This window comes from Dermatophagoides farinae, chromosome 1 (genome assembly GCF_024713945.1).
Source record: "Dermatophagoides farinae isolate YC_2012a chromosome 1, ASM2471394v1, whole genome shotgun sequence".
NCBI classification, from domain to species: domain Eukaryota; kingdom Metazoa; phylum Arthropoda; class Arachnida; order Sarcoptiformes; family Pyroglyphidae; genus Dermatophagoides; species Dermatophagoides farinae.
In genome coordinates, this window is record NC_134677.1 from 6,068,801 (window position 1) to 6,090,674 (window position 21,874).

The following is a 21,874-nucleotide window of genomic DNA, read 5'->3' on the forward strand; positions in this document are numbered from 1 at the left end:
CTAAATCATTCAAATCAAAATATTATTATAGAGAGAAAATTCGCTTTTCACATTATATCAGTGTCTGATTTCTTTTTTTAAAAAAAATTTTCATTTTTTTAATACAATTATTTGGAATAATATAGATGTTCAGTGGAACAGAAAATTTTTGCACTAATTATTATCGGTGTTGCTATCATCACTCAGCCATGAATTCTATTGAATCCTTATTGTGGATAGAAAGACGAAGAAAAAGAAGAAAAAAAACAGGATGTCTGATTGATTGAACGATTGATTGTTCTATTACGGATTTTAGCCGAATTAAATTCATTATTATTATTAAAGAAAATGATTACATTCGCTAAAACGGATTTCAATTTTTATTTTTAAATTAAAAAAAAATGTAATGAAAAAAATTAGTTAAAAACATTTATTATTATTTTTTTTTTAAATTTTTTCAAAAATTATAAAGAATTTAATGTTTTATTTGAATTCATCAATTTGATAGCAGGCAATGCTTTTTTCCGGTTTGGATTTCGATTGATAAATCGATTCGAAGCAACAATATAGGTAAGAAACGTACTGAATTGTGGTATTAGAAAACTACCCATTGTGGCCAACAAACTGACAGCAAGAATTTCATATATATTCGCATCAGTATATTGACTTCGTTCAGGTAACAAAATTTTTGTTCGTTCAATATTCGATAATTTTGATCGTGTCGATAATGATCGAATTTGTAATGATTGATCATGATGATCGATTGGACAGCCAATGGTAAAAAACATGGGAAAACATAAAGAAATCCAGAAAAATTTCATCATTTTTATTTGTCGTTTATTTTGTTGTTGTTTACAATTTTGGTTGGATACCCAACCAATGGTTGTTAATGACATTCGTTTAAATACTATTCTCTCGCAGTATCATCATATTATTATTTTTTTTGAGTTAATTAAAATTTTTTTTCTTATTTGATTTATCAAACATACGCCTTAGAATTGTAGTGTGGATGCAATTCACCTAAAGAATAGAGTAGAAAGCTGAAGAGAATTTTATCCTACACCTTTCAAAACATTCATAGACAAATGAATTGTGTATTATTGAAAAAAAAGTGTCATGAAAAACACATTAAATAATTTGATTCAATTCAAGTGAAAAATTCCATTTCATTCAAATGAATGAATGAATAATTTCAACCTTAATTTTGTTGTAGTATACTAGATGTATATGTTCCGGTCATGATCATTGGGTTTCATTGTTGTCGTTCGACAAAAAATATAGTAGTAACAAAGTTGATATTATGACCCAACTTTTTTTATTATTATTAAAAGGTTAGTCGTTTATGTTTATGTTTATGTTGTTGTCATAAATGATGATGATTATTTTGACAATCATCATCATTTATAATTTGCTCATCATCGTGTAGTCGTCATTCAGCTCAACAATTTCCATTGATAATAATCATGAATTTTTTAATTAAATCAAAATTTTTGATTTTATTTTTATTTAATTATTTATGTTTTACATCATCATTGAAGTATTTTATGACACAAGATGATCTTCGTCATCGTATTGAACATCAATCAAAATTATCATCAATACAACCAAAGGAAAAACTTCAAACATCAAATTCGAATCTATTCTATATTGAAGAAAGTGGTGATACACATTCAATGGTTACACCGATGGTTGATTATGGTCATCATCATAGTTTACATGATAGTGGTTATAATATGGCACCGGAAAAAAAACATTCAAAATTTTTCTCAGAAGAAATAAGTTTCGTTGTAGCCGTCGTTACATTAGCTGTTTTTCTTTGTTTTTTATCGTAAGTATGAAAATCGGTTTTTTTAAATTTTTATTTTAATTGAAGATGATTTCGATTTTTTCCCAACATCCACAATTCTTAAGATCGGTTTTTATACCTTTAGCTTTTCTATTTTTCTTCAATGGTGGTATACTTCCTTTTGGTGGTGGTCTTAATAGCTTGTTTCCCATAACAAATACGATCACAGCTGGCGGTGTTGGATCTATGGTAATGGGAAAACGAAGACGAAAACGATCATCATCGACAAATGATCGAGATACAAGTTTATATGATCAATATTTTGATCTTTTTTATTCAGCAATGAAAAAATTTCAATAATTAATTTCAAAATTTAAAAAACATTTATTTTATATCATAAACATAAATTTTTTATTCAAATAGAAAAAAAAATTATTAACATATCACGAATATGAAAACATAAACTAACTGTCCATTAATCATGATGATGATGATGATGATGATGATTGTTTATAAATTGGCACTTTTGTTTGTCGTGCCCGATTTAAGGCATCTAATAAGGTTTCACGATCTAAATATGAAGATGATGGTTGATTTCCATCAACATCCATTCTTCGATTCGGTATACGAAATAAATTAATTATTGGTTTAACAACGATACCAAACGGTAATGTCCAATAGGCCACCTCTAAACTATGTAATATGGTCACTAAAAGCGCTGGATCCGTCACGAAAGAAGTGATTGTGCTAAATATACTTTGTCCCTCTTTCTTATCGATCATCGATGTGAAATCACCCATTCTTTTAACCACGGATAAATTTGGATTTTGATACAGCTGCTGTTGTTGTTGTTGTTGTTGCTGCTGTTGTTGTTGATATTGTTGCTGTTGCTGTAATCGTTGTCTTAGAAAAAATGTTGCTGAGGTATATGAAAAACATTGAGAAATAATTAGCAAAACCATCAAACATGTGATCAATGATCGACAATGTTGATCCATCTTGATTAATAACAAACAACAATTGATAAAAGAAAAATTTCAAAAAAAAATAATGTAAAAATTGTTCAATGTTTTAAAAAATTATTAAACATTTCAAATTTGTCAACGACGTTGAACAGCATAAAAAATCGATCCGTAATCATTGTACATGTCGATCATAATGTTATCCGGAACATGTTCATTGTATATGAGTATGCAATAAAAAAAACCATTTGAAATGCAAACAAGTCAAAAAAAAAATTATGTGTCTGAAACATTTTATTATTTATTATTGTGTTTGACAGTTTGTTGTTATTATTATTGTTGCAGTAAACATTGACCAAAAAGGAACGATTGTAGAAAGAAGAAAAAATAAATAAATTTCTCATTCCCTCCCCCAATCTACTAGTCTTCAAATAACGGGTCGAACAATGTACACAAAAAAAAGAAATTAGAACTGGTTTCTTTATAATTTTTTTTTCTTCGTTTTCCTATCCCATTCACATTTCCTAAATACAATTTGTTTTTCTTTGTTCAAAATACTCTATCGTGTTTCTTCTTCCACAATTTTCTCAAACAAAAAAAAAACTTTTTTTTCTAATTTTAAGTATTTTGGGTCAAGTCAAAAAACCATATATACCAAAAAAAGAACGATTAACTCCTTTGGTATAAATTCGGTTTTAAACTCTAAGCACACACAATGCAGATGATATAAACGTGTTTGTGTACGTATGACGTCCATAATTATTCATATGAAATACCATGTTCATATTTATTCCACCTTCGAATGCAAATTATTCATTTGTTTGAATTTATTCAAACAAATAAATCGGGCACACAAACACACAATTCATAATGATATGATTTTCGAATACAAATATGTCGGTCATTATTGTTTTCTTTAGATTGTCAAATCAAGAAAATCAAATTCTTTTGAATTTTAAATCGATTATCACTAATATAGGAAATACTATTGAGTGTGAATTTAATTGAATTCGAATGGAAAAAAATCATTGAAAAAAATGGATTTAAAAAATGAAATTTTTAATATTAATCTTTTTTGGATCAGGAAACAATGTGTGTTTTTTTTTCGTTTGTTTGAAATATAAATCGTTTTATCCAGTTAATGTTGATCGATTGTTGCATTATTTTCGGATGAAATATTTTGTTTGTTCATCATTCGTAAAAAATTTCGCATTGCCCATTCAAACAATTCATCATTAAAAAGATGATGATTGTAGGGAACGCTCTTTGTAATCGACAAACTTCGACGTCTACGTCGACGACCAGCACCAGTTGGAAAAAATTGCTTTTGTGATAAAATAAATCAGATTTTTTTTCTTTTAAAACGATCCTTTTTTTCTATGGATTCACATTTGACTTACCTGTATGACGTAGATACCAATCGGTATAAGTGGCATTATTAATGATGATAAGCCTAGCATACCAATTGTGGGCAAAGCAATCAAAGCTGAATAAATCGACCAATGATAAATGATCAATTAGGTTAATCAATTATTTTTATGCAAAATATTTACCAATGATGATTAATGGATCTACCATGAATGATGCGGCACGTTCATTTGAATCAATCGAAGATTGAGTTACGGGTAATAGTTCTGGTGCTTGTTGCTGTGATTGAAAGGGTAATTGTTGTTGACCATTTGTAACTACAAAATATTTTCCTGGTGAACTACTTTGTGCTGAAACTCTTCTAATATTTGATGCGAATGAAATTGGTATATTTATGGAGAAATATGCAATCAAAATTACATAGAAAAATGATAAATGATTCATATTGAAAGTATGTTGTTGTGTACAAATGCAACAATCTGATCAAGTCGAGTATCATAGATAAAATGAAACAACAATCTTCTGAATCACAAGAAAATTAAAGAAGATTCTCAATGAAAAAAATAAAGAAAATTTATTCATCTAAATAGATTGTGTTAATTAGAATAAAGATTACAATAGAAATTGAGGTTTCACCAGCCTTATTATTGATCGTTCTAATTAACGGTCATCCAACATTTGTTAGATTGTTCCACATTGGTGACAATATTTTCCATATCATTTGTTGCTGTGTTAAAAGACTGCTGTTGTTCCCATTTTTCACTGTTGCATGCGGCGATTGAAGTAGACCTTGAAATTCAATATGGACAATAAAAAAATATGCAAAGAAAAAACAAACAATTTTTACCAATTGTTTCCGCAATCTGTATGATATAATAAACACTTTTCAATCCGGACGGTATCATCAACAATATGGTCAAAATCGGAATAAACATCATAGCAAACGACGTAATTAGCCAATCGGATATGATGGATTTTTTGCGGATGATCATCATATGTCTTCGGTGATTGGCATTTAAAATGAATGGTAAAGTATTATTCAATTTTGTTGAATGAATGTTTTTTACATTCCAATTGACGAAAGGATTTGAAACGTGAATAGGTTTTTCAATCATTTTGGCGATGTTACTATTTATAGTGGATGAGGAAGTTTTTGCAAACAATATATTGGATTTTTTCTCCGGATATTTTAAGATGTTTCGTTGAAACAGGCACCAAATCAATTGTATTTGATAGTTAGAATAGAAACATAATAGTATGAACATCATCATTATATAATAATCAATGTACATTTTTTTTTATTTTGAAATTCATCAATGATTCATCAACGGCATCTAAAAACTAATGATTGAATCTACTGACTAGATCAATGGTTTTTATTTTATATTATAAGACCTTTATCGACAAGCAAAAATTCGAAACCCAAAAATTCAATCAAGGATGAAATGATCAGAAAAAAATGTCATCATTTTCTATCAATTGTTGTCATCAGAATCATATCATTTTTTTTTATTGTAACCATAATAATTTCATCAAAATATCAAAAGCCTGAATGAATTCTAATTCAATCGAAATTGTTCATTCATGCTGTTTGCCGATTTGTTGTTGTTGTTGTTGTTGTTGCTGCTGCTCATCATAAGGATAATTATACTTGTCCATAGCTTTATTATAAAGGTGTAATAACAATGGTCCTGTTTTTGATGGATATGATGATGAAGTTGTCAAATCTGTTCGTCTCCAAATATTCGCCATGTTATCCATTGCCATTGAATTTTTATCATCAATCCTATAATGACCATATGGAAATGCTAATAAAAGTTCTGTATAGATCAGTAAAACAAGATCCATGTAACCTGTGTGTGGCGGAAAAAATTAAATTACCTTTTTCTGCAAAAAATAATCCCAATGTTAATAATCGTAATAGAAAATAGCCAACACTGAATGATAAAGCCATTGGTACAATGCCATTCATAACGTGTGGTGCTGGTGAATAATAATTAATTCATTCAATAGAAAAAAATGACAACTTTTTTTCATTCATAATCGCTTACCTAATAAAATTGGATCGATAGGCTTACCTGGCATATAACGCATTCCATATGGATTTGGAAAAGAAAATTTTGGTATTGGTGGTGGTGCAGAAAACGTAGACATCATATTATAATTTGGAACCATACGAGAACTCATTGGTTCATTCGTTATGTTTTCATTTTGTGCCCAACAAGCAAAGATTGACAAGTTTGTCAATATAAACACATATGGTATTAGTTTATTCATTTTAATAATTTAGATTCGTTTGCTGTTGTCAACTTGATAAGTGATGAACAAAAAATGATCAAATTTTTAGACTAAACAACGTTATTTATAAGATATTGTCTGATAAAAAAGGTGTCATATTTCTGAAATAAAAATGTAATCTATTCATACTATATTGTCGCCATTGTCATAACATTATAATTAATTCAACATCCGGTCAACATGGTGATGGTCAAACTTATGTGTAAACATTATGTTTCTAACAGATGTCTATTTGAATAAACAAAACGATTCATGTGATACTGTGTATATAAATGGATGCTCCATTTTTTTCTCTGAGTAGTTTTTCAGTACAAATTCTTTTCAACATTCATTGCATTAACCATAACAAAAAAAACACGATGACCAATTGGCGTATTTCCAATGCGATCATGACCGCATTTTTTGCTATGGCTACATATGTACAACATAATGATGATCATCCAATTTTTTGGATGCTTGTTTATGCGTTACCTTGTTCGATAACCTTTTCAATGATGATTGATTTAAAATTATGTCACACAATTCATATGCAAAGATTTTTATTATTGCTATTAAATATGTATTTATTTTTCTCCATCTATCTTTTTATTCGTGCTATAAAAGTTGTGATTGAAAACAATCATTATAATCTACTTGAATTTCAAGAATGTAAAGAATTATTCGGAATTCTCATCATTGAATGTTGGTTAATGATTTGTATATATGTTATTAATATACGAACACCACTTGAAGCATGGATGACTTCTGTATCGAAATTGGTCATTTTTTTACTCAGTATTTCACCCATATTGTTATGGATATATCATGGTTGTTTTCGGATATTCATATCAAATTCAAATAACACCGATATCAGGACAATCGTCATTGGGCGCAATAATTTTTCAAATTTAACTGCAATATAGTCGCCATCTAGGACAATATGAAACAACTATTCGTGGGGTGATCAACCGCTACAATTATCATAATATCACAAGGACTTGATGAGAGTGAAAAAAATACCTTCGTTTTTTGCAGTTTTTTTCGCATCAATATTAAATGTTTACATTGTAAAAGAAAAATAAAACAATTTTCATCCAAAATGTTTCCATTCATTCGAAATGTTTGTTCCAAGGTATTATCTTGTTTATTTTTTTCGAATAAATTCATTGTCATTCATTTTTTTTGATAGAATCTTAATATTTTGAATCAATTATGTAAAAAATCTGTACAAATATGTACCCAACGAACTTTGGCCTCATCACACTTACCATTGAATATACTCAGTGAAGAAGAACTTGCATTTAAAGAATTAGCCGCAAAGATTTCCAATGAAAAAATTGCACCATTAGTTCGGAAAATGGATAATGAAAACAAACTCGATCCTAATATCATTAAATTATTGTTCGAAAATGGGGTATGTAGTTGAATGAATTTAAATATTAAAGTTTTAAAATTCTGCTCAATTAAAGTTCATGGGTATTGAAATTGATCCTGAATATGGTGGCACTGGAGCATCATTTGTATCTGCTATCATTGTAATCGAAGAACTTGCTAAAGTTGATCCATCGGTTAGTGTGTTCTGTGATGTTCAAAATACGCTTGTTGCTCTTAATTTCAAATATTATGCATCTGAAGAATTGAAAGAAAAATATTTTCCAAGAATAGCTCAGGATACGGTAATATTTATCCATTTCGTTTCATAGGTTGAGATTCGATTATTTATATTTTAGGTGGGTGCATTTTGTCTTTCAGAAGCTGGATCTGGTTCCGATGCATTTGCGATGAAAACCAAAGCAGAAAAGAAAGGCGATTACTTTGTAATTAATGGAGAAAAATGTTGGATTACAAATGCTGGACATGCTGGATTTTTTGTTGTTTTTGCCAATGCCGATCCTTCAATTGGGTACAAAGGTATCACTTCATTTGTTGTTGATCGTGATACACCTGGTTTAACTGTGGCTAAACCTGAAGATAAATTGGGAATACGAGCTTCAAGTACATGTCCTGTGATATTCGAAGATGTAAAAGTTCATGAATCGCAAGTTTTAGGCAAAGTTGGCCAAGGTTATAAATATGCAATACAGACGCTAAATGAAGGTCGAATTGGTATTGGCGCCCAAATGCTTGGATTGGCTGAAGGAGTGTTCGATCATGCTGTCAAATATACGCTAGAACGAAAACAATTTGGTCAAAGCATTTTTGAATTTCAGGTTTGATTTACGATTCATTTATTCCATTATACAATGTTAAAATGGTTTTTTCACTTCATCAGGGAATGCAACATCAGATCGCAAAAGTTGCCACAGAAATAGAAGCGGCCAAATTGTTGGTTTATAATGCAGCAAGATTGTCCGAATCTGGTCGTCCATTTATAAAAGAGGCAGCAATGGCCAAATTATATGCTTCCGAAGTGGCAGCGTCTGCCAGTTCAAAAGCAATCGAATGGGTTGCTGGTGTTGGATTTACTAAAGACTATCCATTCGAAAAATATTACCGTGATGCAAAGATTGGTGCCATTTATGAAGGAACGTCAAATATTCAGCTAAACACTATTGCCCGTTTGGTTGCCAATGAGATTAAAGAAAAAGAATGAATCAAATCATTTGTTGTATTCTACAGCAGATAATTCAATTGTATTTTGTCTATTTTATCATAATAGAATTTTTTATTTCATTTTCTCTTTAAATAACAAGCAAAAAAAAAGATGATTAAAACAAATCACAATCTCTTTTTTTCCTGTCGAATTAATGGTGTAATTAAATGTCTTTTTTTTCTCATTGACTAAACAGTGATTTATATAAAAACCTTTAACTATTAGTCGTCGTTGTCGTAGTCATTCGTTGAAGAATTGAATAAAGTTTTTCTTTGGTTTGATGATCTATCATATAATAGGTTCAGGAAGTCTATCTATTCCCATAAGTTTCCTCTTTTTTTCCCTTTAGTGTTAATTTGATATAGTTTGAACATTTTCTTTAGGACTTAGGAATCGTTACCAGTACATACACACGGGTATATATAGAAAAAGATACATTTACAGAATCCCGGTTTGTCATTGGAGCTCACCCCCACCAACAAAAAAAAACAGACAAACAGTAAACGAGCATTATATTTACGAAATCGTGATGATGATGATGATGATGATAACAGCTGTTCAATTTTAGTAATATGCCAATGGAATAAAGAGAGGAATAAAACTATTGAGAAATAGAAAAAAAAGATAGATTCAGAATAGAGGATTCAAATTATAATAAAAGTCTCTGGAGAGAATATTGCTCTCTCTCTCTCTCTCTCTCTCTCTCTCTCTCTCTTTCTCTTTCTCTTTTTCCTTTTCCCTCTCAATTTTCCATTCCAAATCTATTTGCCTATTTTCAGAAAAAAGACCGAATTTATAATCGGAAAAAAATGTGCCTAGATTAAAAGTGAAGTTTGATATTTATGGGCAAAAAGATTAAAAGATAAAAGTGAATATAATTGGAAAATTGGAAGATAGACATACATAGATAAACATTTCAACTAACATCAGACAGCCCATCAAATGTATACTAGTGGGTAATAATAATGTTAAGCCCGACCATGTTTGAGGCAATGGCATCAGCTATTAAAAAAAAAACGAAAATCATTTTGCTATATAAATATATTGAATGTAGCGAATACTCGATTCGGGAATTGAAAGAATCAATGATTGACGTACATAAACACACACACTTGATTCACACTAAATACTAAATTAACTCTTGATGGTGATATAATGAATTTATAAATTAACTTGATGAACGCACACACACAAACACAAACACTTGCATCACAGAAAAATAAATGCTTTTCTCTATGATTGTATTTACTGTAACAAAACAAAAATCTATAGATATTTCATCCATGCATCAAACGGGAATGATAATGATGATAATAATAATGATAATTAGCTTCAGATTTTTTTTTCGTTGAAAAAAATGTATCATAGGTAAACAGTGATTCTTTTTGATATATTTTTGAGGAAAAAAATTGTTTTTTATCATCGTTAGTCGATACTAATCACTGTTATGGAACTCCCTATCCATCGATTAATGATAAAACCAATATCTTTATTTCGTGTTTGAATTGTAAAAAACAAGAGAGAGAGAGAGAGAGAGGGAGGAAATCCACTGGGTTTTGTACATTTCGTGAATATTATAGCAATCCTGAATGTGTGAAGTCTCTCATTCATTATTGTTTGTTCGAGAACAATATAATAATTCAAATAATATTTGTATTTGGATTCAAATGTGTGTGTGTGTGTGTGTGTGTATCTGTAAGTGTTTGTATGATCCATTTAAAAATGAATGAATCAAACATTATCTTGTACAAATAATATAGATTGTGCTGATGTGTTTATAGATTTGAAAATAATTTTTTTTTCGCAATATATATTATTATTATAGCCACTCAATCAAATGTTGATGTATAAATATTAGTGAAAAAAAAGAATTGTTATGAGAGAGTGAGAGTGTGAGTGGCTAATTTATCCATTATTACCGCAAACAATAACTATACATTTTTTTATTCATTCATATCTGAATGTATGAATGATTTTCCAAATCGCTAAACGGGGCAGCGTTAAGCGGGGTATGAGTGTACATTTTTTTTTATTCATTCATATCTGAATGTATGAATGATTTTCCAATTGATCTCGGTTGTTTTTTCTTTTTTTTCCTTTATATGATTTCGATCCCAGAAAAAAAAATGAAAAGAAAAACAAGAGAAATCGAAATAAATGATAATGTCACGCTTGCCTAACTTTGTTGTTGTTGTTGTTTTTTTTTTGATTCTTCCTCATCTTGGTGGTGGGTACCGAATAAACCAAATAAAATGAGACATTATACTATTGAATGATATTAAATTGTGTTCCAACATAGTACCCAAAAACATTGTGGTTATTGTTGTGTGTGTGTGTGTGTATTAGCTCGTTTATGTTTTATGATAATAATAATAATAATTGTAATATTATGTCGTGACACCATCCATCCATCCATCCATTCATTCAACCGAATTGAATCGAACAAAGAACACAGAACAGAAAAAAATTTATACACACAAAAAAAATATTATATTCATATATATTTGTTTATCAAGAAGTGTTGGTGTGTTTTATTTGTATTTTGTTGTCAATTTTATGCTTGAAAGGGCAATTATAATTTTTCTTATCATTATCATCATCATCATCATCACTTTATTCGTATAAAACTTATATATCTATACTACTGTTATGGTAATGATTTGTTATCATTTCATTTCTATATGATAATTTCATATTTTTGTTGTCATGTATTATGTTTTTTTTTTTTTTATTTCTCAATTTCGCTCTTCGTATTAATGTTCTCAATCAAGCGTATTACAGAATTTGATTTTCGATATATCGATTCTTTTGGAAATTAAAGATTTTCTGATTATTAACACGCTAATAACAACTAGTAGCTACCTATTTAATGAGAATTGTATCAATAATTAAATTTCGTGATTTTTTTTCCATTTTGTTACTAATGACCAAATTCTCTGGTGAGATGATTCTTTTAAGAATCATTCAGTTACAATCACATTCAGTTTGAATTTCAAGTTAACAAAACTAAGCAGCTGAAAAGTTTTCCATTTGAATCTTGATTGTTGAGAAAAAGAGAGAGAGAGAAAAAAAAAATTAATTAATTAACGTAAAAGTGCTGAGTTTTTAATTATTTACCAGTTCATTTACCTCACATTTATTCACACAAACGAAATTTATGGGGGAAAAAAGTAAAATTAATCAACAAAAATTTCAACGAGAAAATTATTCTTTCTTTTGTGTTATTATTGATTTACGCTGACCAAAGCAAAATAAAGTTTATGCGAAAATTTCTTTCATTCTCAACTATATAGTTTTACTATTAATTGTTCACCATGTATTACATCAATATAAGAGTACAATGATCCATTTATCTGAACAAAAGTAAATTGAAAAATCCTGATTATTTATTGGCTTTTATCATCTTGTTTCTATGTTTTAGTTAATGGTTGGAAATTATTGTCATTATTCGAATGTCCCATTCATTTCAAATATTGATGTTGTAGTACCAACAACAATAATATAACAACAGGACATTGTGATGGACATATCAGCGTCTATCATTATCATTTATTGCTAATCATTATCATTCAGAATGACAAATAAATGGGGAGAGAAAAAAAGAAAAACAAAAAACTAAAAAATCGAATCATTCAATATTTGTAGTTGTTGAAAGTCGAATGGCTTTGGACAAAAAAAAAGATGAAAAGATGAAAAAAAACTAAAAGCCTATTAGCTTGAGAGTGACTATTCAACGGCAACAATAACAACAAACTACTGGTTAGTTTGATTCATCAATGATGATGGATCCGGGAGTAAGATTAATGAAAACATACATAGTTAATAAGCTAACAACATAAACAGAGAGAGAGAGAGAGGGTCCGGCGGTCCAAATATATATCATACCACGGTTTTTTTTCATTGTTGACAGAAATACAATGATTGAGGAACATTTTTTTTCGTTTTGTTTTCACTATATAGTATATACCATTTTCTCATATTTGAAAATTTAGATTAAAATCCAATAAAACATTGTTATTCTTTTTTTTTCTTCCTTTCTTTAGTTGATTTTTTTGCCATCATTATCATTACATTTATATGCGTGTGTGTGTGTGTGTGTGTGTAGGTAAACATAAGCTATGAACTTTTTTTTCCAGAAAAAGGAATCTGAATAATAGATTCAAAATACATGCTGGTGTGTGTGTGTGTGTGTGTATTGAATTGAATTGAATCTATTCAATACGGTGGAAAAAAACATACACACCAAATATATATATAATACCTTAATTTCGAACCATGTTAGATGACATAATAAAAAAAATACGAAAAAAAAAGAAATTTGAGTGCACAAAAGAAATTCTCTTCAATAGATTATTATTACTATTGATAAATTATTGATTGATTCATTTGCTTTTTTTATTATTATTATTATTATCAAAACTATTAATATTATTGTTATTGCTGTTGTTGTTGTTGCAGTTGTTGGGTTATTATTATTTTCAATCATTCAGCCAATTCGTTGACAATCCATTTGAATGTAATGACTGACTTTTGATTGTTGTTTCTATGTTGTTGTTATACATTGTCTGAATTGTATTTGAATTGGGCTGATCTAATGGCAATATATATAGATTTGTGTTTGTGTGTTTGACTTTAATGCAATATTTGACTTTTAATTATCGATTCAACAAAAAAAAGAAGAAAATAATGATGGCGAAATTTTCAAAAAAAAAGTATAATAAATCTTGAAAATTTTTTGGATCAGTTGCTTTTTTTTACCATCTATCTTTTAATTACACCCACACAGAGTATTAAAAAAAAGTGCAAGGAATAATGAGACAAACATTCATTTGTACAAACGATGAAACCAAGAATTATCGATTCATTGAACAACTCAATCGAATACATTTTGTTGTAAATGAATACTCATAAATTTATTGGACTAATAATAATATATTGACCCACTAAATCAACGATCCAAACTAGACTATTTTTTTCAAAAGGAAAAAAAATTATTATTAAAGCTATTATCATTGTCCCATCGGATGGGTGATGGTGGTGGTGGTGATCATTCGATATTGTACCCTCTATCTATTTAATGTTTATAATTGGTCTTGTTATCGTTGTCGTTGTTGTTGTTGTTATTGTTGGGCATCATTGAACATCATCACCGTCATCCACATTAACTATCTCATCATATAATAATGTGTACATATAATATATAGAAAAAAAACTATTATAAGTTCCATTAGTTTGGATTACTTACGTATGTCGTATGGTGGTTGTGTACAAATGTTAGTTGATTCTGTTAACAAAAACAGCATCATCATCATCATCATCATCATCAGCATCAACAACAACAATGAAAAAAAACCCGAAAAAATGGATGTTTAGATGCTTTTATCTTTTTTTTATATACTTTTTTTCATTTATATATACGTGTGTTTCGCCTTCACAACAACAAATTGTATTTGTTGTTGTGAATACTATCCGAAAATAAAAATAAAAATAAGAAATCGACTATATAACTGTTTTGAACACATTTATAACATCATTCTTTTCGATATAGTTTTTGACAAACAATTTTTGGTTTGTTACCAAAAAGAAAAAAAATTAGATTTAAAATCAAATAATTTTCTCTTTATCTTCACAATGTTTAATTTCATTTGTTGTTTTTATTAAGTTTTGTTTTATTTTTAATCTATATAATGCTATATATATTCGATTGTTAGGGAAACTATAATTGTGAACCAGAATCTGGTTTGACACCCATTGGAAATATACGTGTGTTTATGTTTGTGTATATTTTATACTTTTTTCCTATTATTTAATGGTCAATAATAATGTACTAATGTACTTCTGGCATCTATAAAGATTTGTCATTCGATTACGTGTGATGATTATGATGATAGAATCATATTGAGTTGATAGAAAAAGAGAATGAAATGTATGAAGAAAAGCTAACCGACCAACCAACCGAGCCATTATTTGCTTCATCGATTTTTTTACTTCGACAATCGTATTATGCCTTTACAAATTGATTGCATCTATTTCTTATTCTAGTAGTTTTTTTCTTGTTTCTGTTGGCAATCTTCTTATTTGTTTTTTTTCTGTGTTTCTCATTCTTTGCACATTCAATTCTTTATTTTTCTGATGATGATCGTAATTCAGTCACTATTTTCTTGTCGTTTTTTTTCTATGGTCTTCAAATGGAGAAACGAATAAATGAATGAATGGAGCGGAAAAAAAGAATCAAATAATACGATCGTGTTGTTAGATCGAATCAGAACTAATATGATAATGATGTGTATGTATGTGTGTGTACATTTGGCTTGTCAACTTTTCAAATAACAAACAATGATTCTATAGTTGAGTTGGGCCCGAAACAATTTTTTCTACATATCAAAGATACCATTCCGTTTCATTCATTCTGATTATGGTTTTTGATTTGAGTATTGGTTGCTGCTGTTAACGTTTTGATGTTTTTTTTTAGTAGAACGAATAAAAATTTTTTTATATATTAAAAATATATTGAAAATGATAAACGAGAATGATGAAGTAGAAGAAAAAAAATAGAAAATTCAGAATAAAAAAAAATAGAAAATCGATCTCTTTTTCATTTCTATTGATATTAAACATCCAATGGTGTCATGATCTAATGCAAATATTCGAGAATCAAATCGAATCGAATGCACACACACACACGCTTTTAATGTGGAAAAAAATTGTTTGAAATGTCTACAAAAAAAAAAAAAAAAATGTGAACAAAGAAAATATAGAAAACCAAGAATAAATGTATCACTATATATACGAATATTTGAATTATTCTCTGGAATTGAAAAATCAAGAATACATTCAACGAAATTCAAAAACTGGAAACTTTTTTTTTTGTTTGATGAACTGAAAATCGACATGAATCGATAATGGGCCAATATAATAAATACGAATAGGTTTTTTCTTTTTTTCTCTCTCTCACTACCATAGCCACAAACATGTGTTCTTGTGCGGCCAACGACGAAGTGGCTGACAATGATCATCATCATCATCATCATCAATGTGATTTTTATTCGCAAACAAAAAAAAATGTGAGGAAATTTATTAAGATTTATTTGGACCAAATATTTTTTATTTTATTATCCAATGTATATGTATATGTATTAATATTACAAGATTCATGTTTGCTTACAACATACATGATTTTTCTTGTTTTAATAAAAAAAAAAAATATATACGTATATGTAACATGTCGATTTCTTACATGTGTCGATTTATTTTGATTATTATTATTATCATTGTCACATTAGGATGTGTTGTTACCATTACCATCATCATCATCATCATCATTGTAGATCCACTTTGGCTGTGATAACATCAACATGATGTGTGTAATACGACACACAAACACAAACAAATCTCCTGTTCACCCTCCAAATATTTTCTTATTTAACGTAATTCTCTCTATATTTTCCCGGTTGGTTGATTTATCTTTTTCTAGTCCATATTGATCAATGGTTTTTGACAACCAGCAAAAAAAAACTGTTTGGACCATAATTTATTGTAGATCGGTTTTTTTTCTGAAAACATCAATGGTTTTTTCTCTGTTCTGTTCATTGTATTCATGGCTAAATCGTTGAATCTTTGATCATTTTTTTTCTCTCTTTCTCTCCTGAAGCACCTTATTCGATTTAATTTTACTTTTTTCGCAATATATTTATTATAAACGATATATGGTTAAATACAGCATTGATCATCATTATCGTTGCATTGTATGGTATATGGTATTTGGTTAACGATAGTAACGACCAATAATAATGACATTTTAATTTGGTAAAATTGAATTAGTTGGGCGTGTTGTGTATGAGCGTGCAGATCATCTGCTGTCAGTGGGTTTTTTTTGCATTTGATATATTCTTGCTGTTCAACGATCAATTATTATTGTTGTTGTTTTTGGTGTTGTTGTTGTTGTTGTTGTTGTAGAGGAAAAAAACCGTGATAATAAATTGCATTTTTTTTTAGTTTTGGTTCCATCTCGAATCCAGCGATGAAATAGCTATATTCGATTGGAACCGATGACAATCATCATTATTGCTTTTGGGTGTTTACGATGAACAAAAAACCGAAAAGAACGTGTATATGTGCGTGTTTCAAAAAATATTTTTTGCTCCAATTCACTCATTTATAATCATTTGATGATGAGCTCTTATCATAACATTGAACTACCGATTATAATAATATCCAAAAAAAAAAATTGGGAACAATTTGAAACAATTCCTGAGTGGTTAATTTGATGAAGCATTTCATCATGGAACAATTCTAAAATGATATAATCATCGTGTTAATGATCAAATGATTAATGAATAAATGGAATTTTTTTTCCATTCATTCAAGGTCAACATTAATTTGAAATTATCCAGAATTTGTATTTTTTATCATGAAAAAAATATTTTTTGAGAAAAAGCATTCATAACACTCCAAGATAATTAATAAACTCTTCTCTCACAGAACATTTGTGATTATCGTATATGTTCCAGGTAATTGAATCAAGAATTGGTATGCATTTTTCCAATTGAATTTCAAATGTATTCCACCTATTTATTTGATGAGTTTTTAACTCAAACTGATATTAAATTATTTTGGATTGGGAAAAAAACTGGTGTAGAAATGACTCCACCCGACAATTTCTAGGGCTTTTATCATCATCATCATCCGATGTTTGACACAGGAATATATGCATTAAATTTGCTGTTGAAAATCAACTTTGGTTAATAGCATATTCTAGCACCAGAAACAACAACAACAACAAACAGTAAACATAACTGATAGAAAATGGAACAAAAACAAGATTAGATTGTAAAATAATAATAATAATATAGAATTTGCCATCATCATTTTAGTCGAATGTTTTTGATAATCATCATCAACAGTAACAAAAACATTTCGATGATGAGTTTATATTGATTCGAATCGTTTTCATTCACTTTCACAAAAATGGAATGAAATTGTGTTTGCTTTGAAAATTTGTTGTTCCATCAACCGAAAAAACTACCACTATTTTCTTTTTCTTTTTTTTTTTGCTGTCCTGATTCTGTTTTCAAAAGAACTAACCGCAAACTAACCAACCATTAAACTAAACTACCTATAGTTTGAAAATTGAAATTGTTTGTAATTCTTCAATTAATCGACTATTCACTTGAGCTATCAAGTGAAAAAAGAAAATAATTTTTCTAGTCATCACAAATATTTATCATTATTATGAATTTTGCATCAACATTTTATCACCAAAATTTCATATGTCATTGCTGCATATATAATAAAATCAAAATGAATTTTATTACTATGAATTGGGAATTGAATTGAAAATAAATTTATTCAATTAATATAAAACATTTGAATTTTTTTTTGTGTAAAAAAAACCACAATCAATCTTGCCAATCACTTTGGGCAATTTTTTTTCTCTGATTAAAATTGGCTGCAATTAATGATAATAATAAAAATGATGATAATGATGCTAAAGTGCAATGTAAATTACCGAATTCGGTATAATTATTCACAGAAAAAAAAATTAGGAAATAAAGACAGAAAATTTGAATGAATTGAATTCCAAAATCCGAGTTTTTTTGTTTGAAATATTCGTGTCACGTGTTTGCTAATGTGTGTGTGTGTGTGTGTGAGTGTGATATATTCACATCACCAACAAACAACACACACATTCATACGATGTTGTCCTTATTGATACAAAACAAAAATGTGTATATAATGTATTTTTAGATTAATTTATACATTGCCGTAAGCAATAATTGCAATATATCGGAAGCTTTTTGCAATACTCACTCCAAAAGGTTTTCTGATAAATAAGCTTAAATTTTTTTTTTTTAGTATAGTCTTGTTGTTAAATGGCATTATAGTAAAAATTGATCCATAAACGTATACCCGAAAAAAACAAAACAAAACAAAAACAACAACACCAATATCAATGTGACAAACAGAAGAAGAAAAAAAATCTACTTGTCACCTAAAAGCAATAGTATTTTTTTTTCTTGTCTTTGATTGCTACTCGACATTTGACCGATCTCTCTCGAGTACCCGAATTGTATGATGATGGTGAATAAAGATATCATATCTAACGGGTATTGTTATATGTTGGCATTTTGTTTTTTGTTATTAGCTGAATACAATACAATTGACAACTTTGTATAATGTATTATTTATTATATCATTTATTACAATATTTTTCTTATAAAATATCGATAAGTTGGTTGTTTTTGTTGTTGTTGTTGTTGTTGTTGTTATTTTTTGGTTAGTCAATAACTTTATTATATTATATCAACATTGAATGAATGTAAAAAAAACGAACCAGAAATCAAATATATATTTGAACTGAATATTTTTTTTTCTATTAATGTCAATCAAAATACCGAATTTAAAAAAAAAATCAGAACAAAAAAAAAACATTATTACATACGATAAATGAATTGAGATTGTTTCATTGAACATTGGCACTTCAAAAGTCCATCTGTTTGTTTGTTATAATGGGGTTACCACCAGCACCATCCATTCAGTTTAGGCCATATCCCGAGAGTCATTAGTTTATGTGATGAAGAAAAAAGCTATTCGAGGGCCAAAAAAAAAAAAAAATTCAATGGAAAAATAGATAGTGAAAAGACCTGATTGTTGTCAAACTCGAATATCGAGAGATACAAACAATAAGATCATAATCATTGGATCGATAATAGGGGGGACCAAAAAAAAAAACAAAATAAAATTTATGTTATCATTATTTGGTTGAATGAATATTTACTCAATAGGACCCTAGTTGGTCCTTCTAAGTTCCATTCATTCATTGAAACAACAACAATGTACAAATGAATTTGGCAAGTGGTGAATATAAACAAATCTCATTTGCACACACACACACACACACAAACCCAAGTGCAGCAATTCAAAGTACCGCCATTGGATTGCTGTCAATTGTTGACAGATTAATCGAATCTTATCGAGATTGACTAAACCTTGTTAATTATTCACTAAACGGAACTGTTTTTTCTTTTGTTGAATTTTTTTTTCTGTTTTTCATCATATTCGATTTAGATTTTTTTTCTTTTCTTTCTTGATCGTTTTTCGAAATTATCATTATTTTTTTTTATTTTTTTTTTTTGAATTCTGTCATTCTCCCGTATAAATAAACATCATAAACGAATGATTCCCATTTGGATTCTCAAATGTCAAACGAGAGAGGAAACAAATCATGGCCATATGGCCAGAATTTTTTTTTTCATTCATCGATATCAAATTTGATATTTGTTGTTGTTAGAAAAAGAGAGAGAGAGAGAGAGAGAGAGAGAGAGAGAGAGAGAGAGAGAGAGAGAGAAAAATGCTTAAAAGTAACAATTTTTAATGATTAAATTGTAATGATTGAATTTCGATAAAGATATTTTTGCAACAATAACAATGATGACTATGAAAAACGGTAAAAAAAATTCATTTATTTCAAATGAAAAGAATCGAATGACATATAAATCTGAATTGAATGCCATACGCACGACTGAATGACCTGAATATTAACAGTGTGTAAAAATTTAACGTAGCATCGTATTGCCTTATGTAGTCGATTAATTATCTACGTGTAGAATTTCATCTTCGCATCATTGTTGTTGTTGTTGTTGTTGTTTGAGACTGTTTTTCTTTTTCGTATTTCCATATAGTCGTTTTTTCCCCAACACATTATAGAGATTTTCATTTTACTTTGCTTTTGCTATGAATAAATTCTCATTAAATTGAAATCAATTGCTTTTTTGTTGTCGTCTTCATGATCATTATAATTGTTGTTAATGTTTGATTATCATCATCATCATCATCATGATCATCATCATGATCATTATCGTTGCACTAATTATTCCGACCATAAAGTTAGGGGTTCCTGACAAGAATCCTGAATCCTAATTTTCATACATGAAGGAATATAATGTTACACCTATTCAACTAAAAATAGTCTGTAAGTTTTAATATTAGATTTCTTTTCTTTCTTTTTTTTTGTTCATGTATTCTGTATTCATTATTGAGTGCAAGCCCAAATAATACATGGATGATGAAACAAATTATATTTGTGAGCAAGTGAAAATGATGTCCATTAATTTTTTTTTAATACTATTATCATTATTATTCAAACACATTTTTATACATAAAAAGACATTTTTTTTGGAACCGTTCTAATTACATTAATTTCTTACTCATTGAAAAAATCAATTGTTCAGTAGGTGCAGTATATATGTGTTTTTGTTATCATTATTGTTTGGGTGGAAAAAAAACGAAAAATGAATGCAATGAACTCGAATGGAATCAAACATAGTGAAAGTGAATAAACAGAATTTCCAAATATAAAAAAAACATGCATATACATTATACGTAATTTTTGTTCTTTCTTTTTTTTCAAAATAAATAAAATGAGTGGGAAACCACTATCATTACCCCTTGCAAAAGATATCATCGTTTTTTTTCCACTCATTGATAATGATGATGACTTTATTGTAAATTGAATAGTAGTGTTTTGAAATGAAAGTTGTGCCTATTGTCGTTGTCATCATCATCATCATCGTTGTTGTTGTTGTTGTTGTTGTTAATAAATAATCTATTAGCGCCAAATAAACATTAATGATAGTTAAATGTTGTCAATTTAACCACTTTTTCTTTTTTTTCTATCTCTCTAACGCTTGCATTATTTCTATTCAAAACCTTTTCATTCGCTGGCTAATAGCTTTTTCTTTTGCTATTCTTCCTCTTTGGGTCCAAAACAAACCCAAAGAGCCCAAGTATTTCATTCATTCATTCAATTCATTTATTCACTGATATGACTTTTGAGATTGTTTTGACCGAATCAAACTAAACTAAAAGTTGTCAGTATGGAAAGTGAACTCCGTTATATATAACTGTCAC

At 28.7% G+C, this 21,874-nt stretch overlaps 6 protein-coding genes across 6 annotated transcripts; 3 read left to right on the forward strand and 3 right to left on the reverse strand.

The window, feature by feature from the left end:
• The first annotated feature begins 1,523 nt into the window (after positions 1–1,523).
• Positions 1,524–2,125, forward strand: LOC124491346 (uncharacterized). Its single transcript, XM_047053974.1, has 2 exons — positions 1,524–1,807; positions 1,891–2,125. The coding sequence occupies exons 1-2, from the start codon at positions 1,524–1,526 to the stop codon at positions 2,123–2,125; spliced, it is 519 nt and encodes a 172-aa protein (XP_046909930.1).
• Positions 2,126–2,181: 56 nt separating this feature from the next.
• LOC124491885 (uncharacterized) lies at positions 2,182–3,071 on the reverse strand. The gene has a single exon (XM_047054601.2). It carries the CDS (start codon positions 2,761–2,763, stop codon positions 2,245–2,247), a length of 519 nt encoding a protein of 172 aa, XP_046910557.1. The 5' UTR covers positions 2,764–3,071; the 3' UTR covers positions 2,182–2,244.
• A 794-nt stretch (positions 3,072–3,865) lies between these two features.
• On the reverse strand, positions 3,866–4,208 carry LOC124492300 (uncharacterized). The gene is made up of 2 exons (XM_047055161.2): positions 4,128–4,208; positions 3,866–4,051 (listed from the first exon to the last, which is right to left on the reverse strand). The coding sequence occupies exons 1-2, from the start codon at positions 4,185–4,187 to the stop codon at positions 3,866–3,868; spliced, it is 246 nt and encodes an 81-aa protein (XP_046911117.2). The 5' UTR covers positions 4,188–4,208.
• Positions 4,209–5,673: 1,465 nt separating this feature from the next.
• On the reverse strand, positions 5,674–6,372 carry LOC124491782 (uncharacterized). Its single transcript, XM_047054482.1, has 3 exons — positions 6,147–6,372; positions 5,977–6,078; positions 5,674–5,903 (listed from the first exon to the last, which is right to left on the reverse strand). The coding sequence occupies exons 1-3, from the start codon at positions 6,370–6,372 to the stop codon at positions 5,674–5,676; spliced, it is 558 nt and encodes a 185-aa protein (XP_046910438.1).
• Positions 6,373–6,752: 380 nt separating this feature from the next.
• On the forward strand, positions 6,753–7,284 carry LOC124491783 (transmembrane protein 220-like). The gene is made up of 2 exons (XM_047054483.1): positions 6,753–7,167; positions 7,247–7,284. Exons 1-2 carry the CDS (start codon positions 6,753–6,755, stop codon positions 7,282–7,284), a joined length of 453 nt encoding a protein of 150 aa, XP_046910439.1.
• A 73-nt stretch (positions 7,285–7,357) lies between these two features.
• Positions 7,358–9,116, forward strand: LOC124492942 (short/branched chain specific acyl-CoA dehydrogenase, mitochondrial). The gene is made up of 5 exons (XM_047055970.2): positions 7,358–7,504; positions 7,562–7,786; positions 7,842–8,048; positions 8,103–8,582; positions 8,645–9,116. Exons 1-5 carry the CDS (start codon positions 7,472–7,474, stop codon positions 8,963–8,965), a joined length of 1,266 nt encoding a protein of 421 aa, XP_046911926.1. The 5' UTR covers positions 7,358–7,471; the 3' UTR covers positions 8,966–9,116.
• The last annotated feature ends 12,758 nt before the right edge of the window (positions 9,117–21,874 follow it).

Coding starts and splice junctions, on each gene's coding strand:
- LOC124491885 (XM_047054601.2), bottom strand. CDS start 2,763: ATGGATCAACATTGTCGATCATTGATCACATGTTTGATGGTTTTGCTA.
- LOC124491782 (XM_047054482.1), bottom strand. CDS start 6,372: ATGAATAAACTAATACCATATGTGTTTATATTGACAAACTTGTCAATC. Junction 6,079..6,146: donor TATCGATCCAATTTTATTAG/GTAAGCGATTAT, acceptor ATTATTCACCAG/CACCACACGTTATGAATGGC. Junction 5,904..5,976: donor ATTATTTTTTGCAGAAAAAG/GTAATTTAATTT, acceptor AACTTTTATTAG/CATTTCCATATGGTCATTAT.
- LOC124492942 (XM_047055970.2), top strand. CDS start 7,472: ATGTTTCCATTCATTCGAAATGTTTGTTCCAAG. Junction 7,505..7,561: donor TTCGAAATGTTTGTTCCAAG/GTATTATCTTGT, acceptor TTTTTTTGATAG/AATCTTAATATTTTGAATCA. Junction 7,787..7,841: donor AATTATTGTTCGAAAATGGG/GTATGTAGTTGA, acceptor GCTCAATTAAAG/TTCATGGGTATTGAAATTGA.
- LOC124491783 (XM_047054483.1), top strand. CDS start 6,753: ATGACCAATTGGCGTATTTCCAATGCGATCATGACCGCATTTTTTGCT. Junction 7,168..7,246: donor ATTGGTCATTTTTTTACTCA/GTATTTCACCCA, acceptor CACCGATATCAG/GACAATCGTCATTGGGCGCA.
- LOC124492300 (XM_047055161.2), bottom strand. CDS start 4,187: ATGCTAGGCTTATCATCATTAATAATGCCACTTATACCGATTGGTATC. Junction 4,052..4,127: donor TTGGTATCTACGTCATACAG/GTAAGTCAAATG, acceptor TTATCACAAAAG/CAATTTTTTCCAACTGGTGC.
- LOC124491346 (XM_047053974.1), top strand. CDS start 1,524: ATGACACAAGATGATCTTCGTCATCGTATTGAACATCAATCAAAATTA. Junction 1,808..1,890: donor GTTTTTCTTTGTTTTTTATC/GTAAGTATGAAA, acceptor ACAATTCTTAAG/ATCGGTTTTTATACCTTTAG.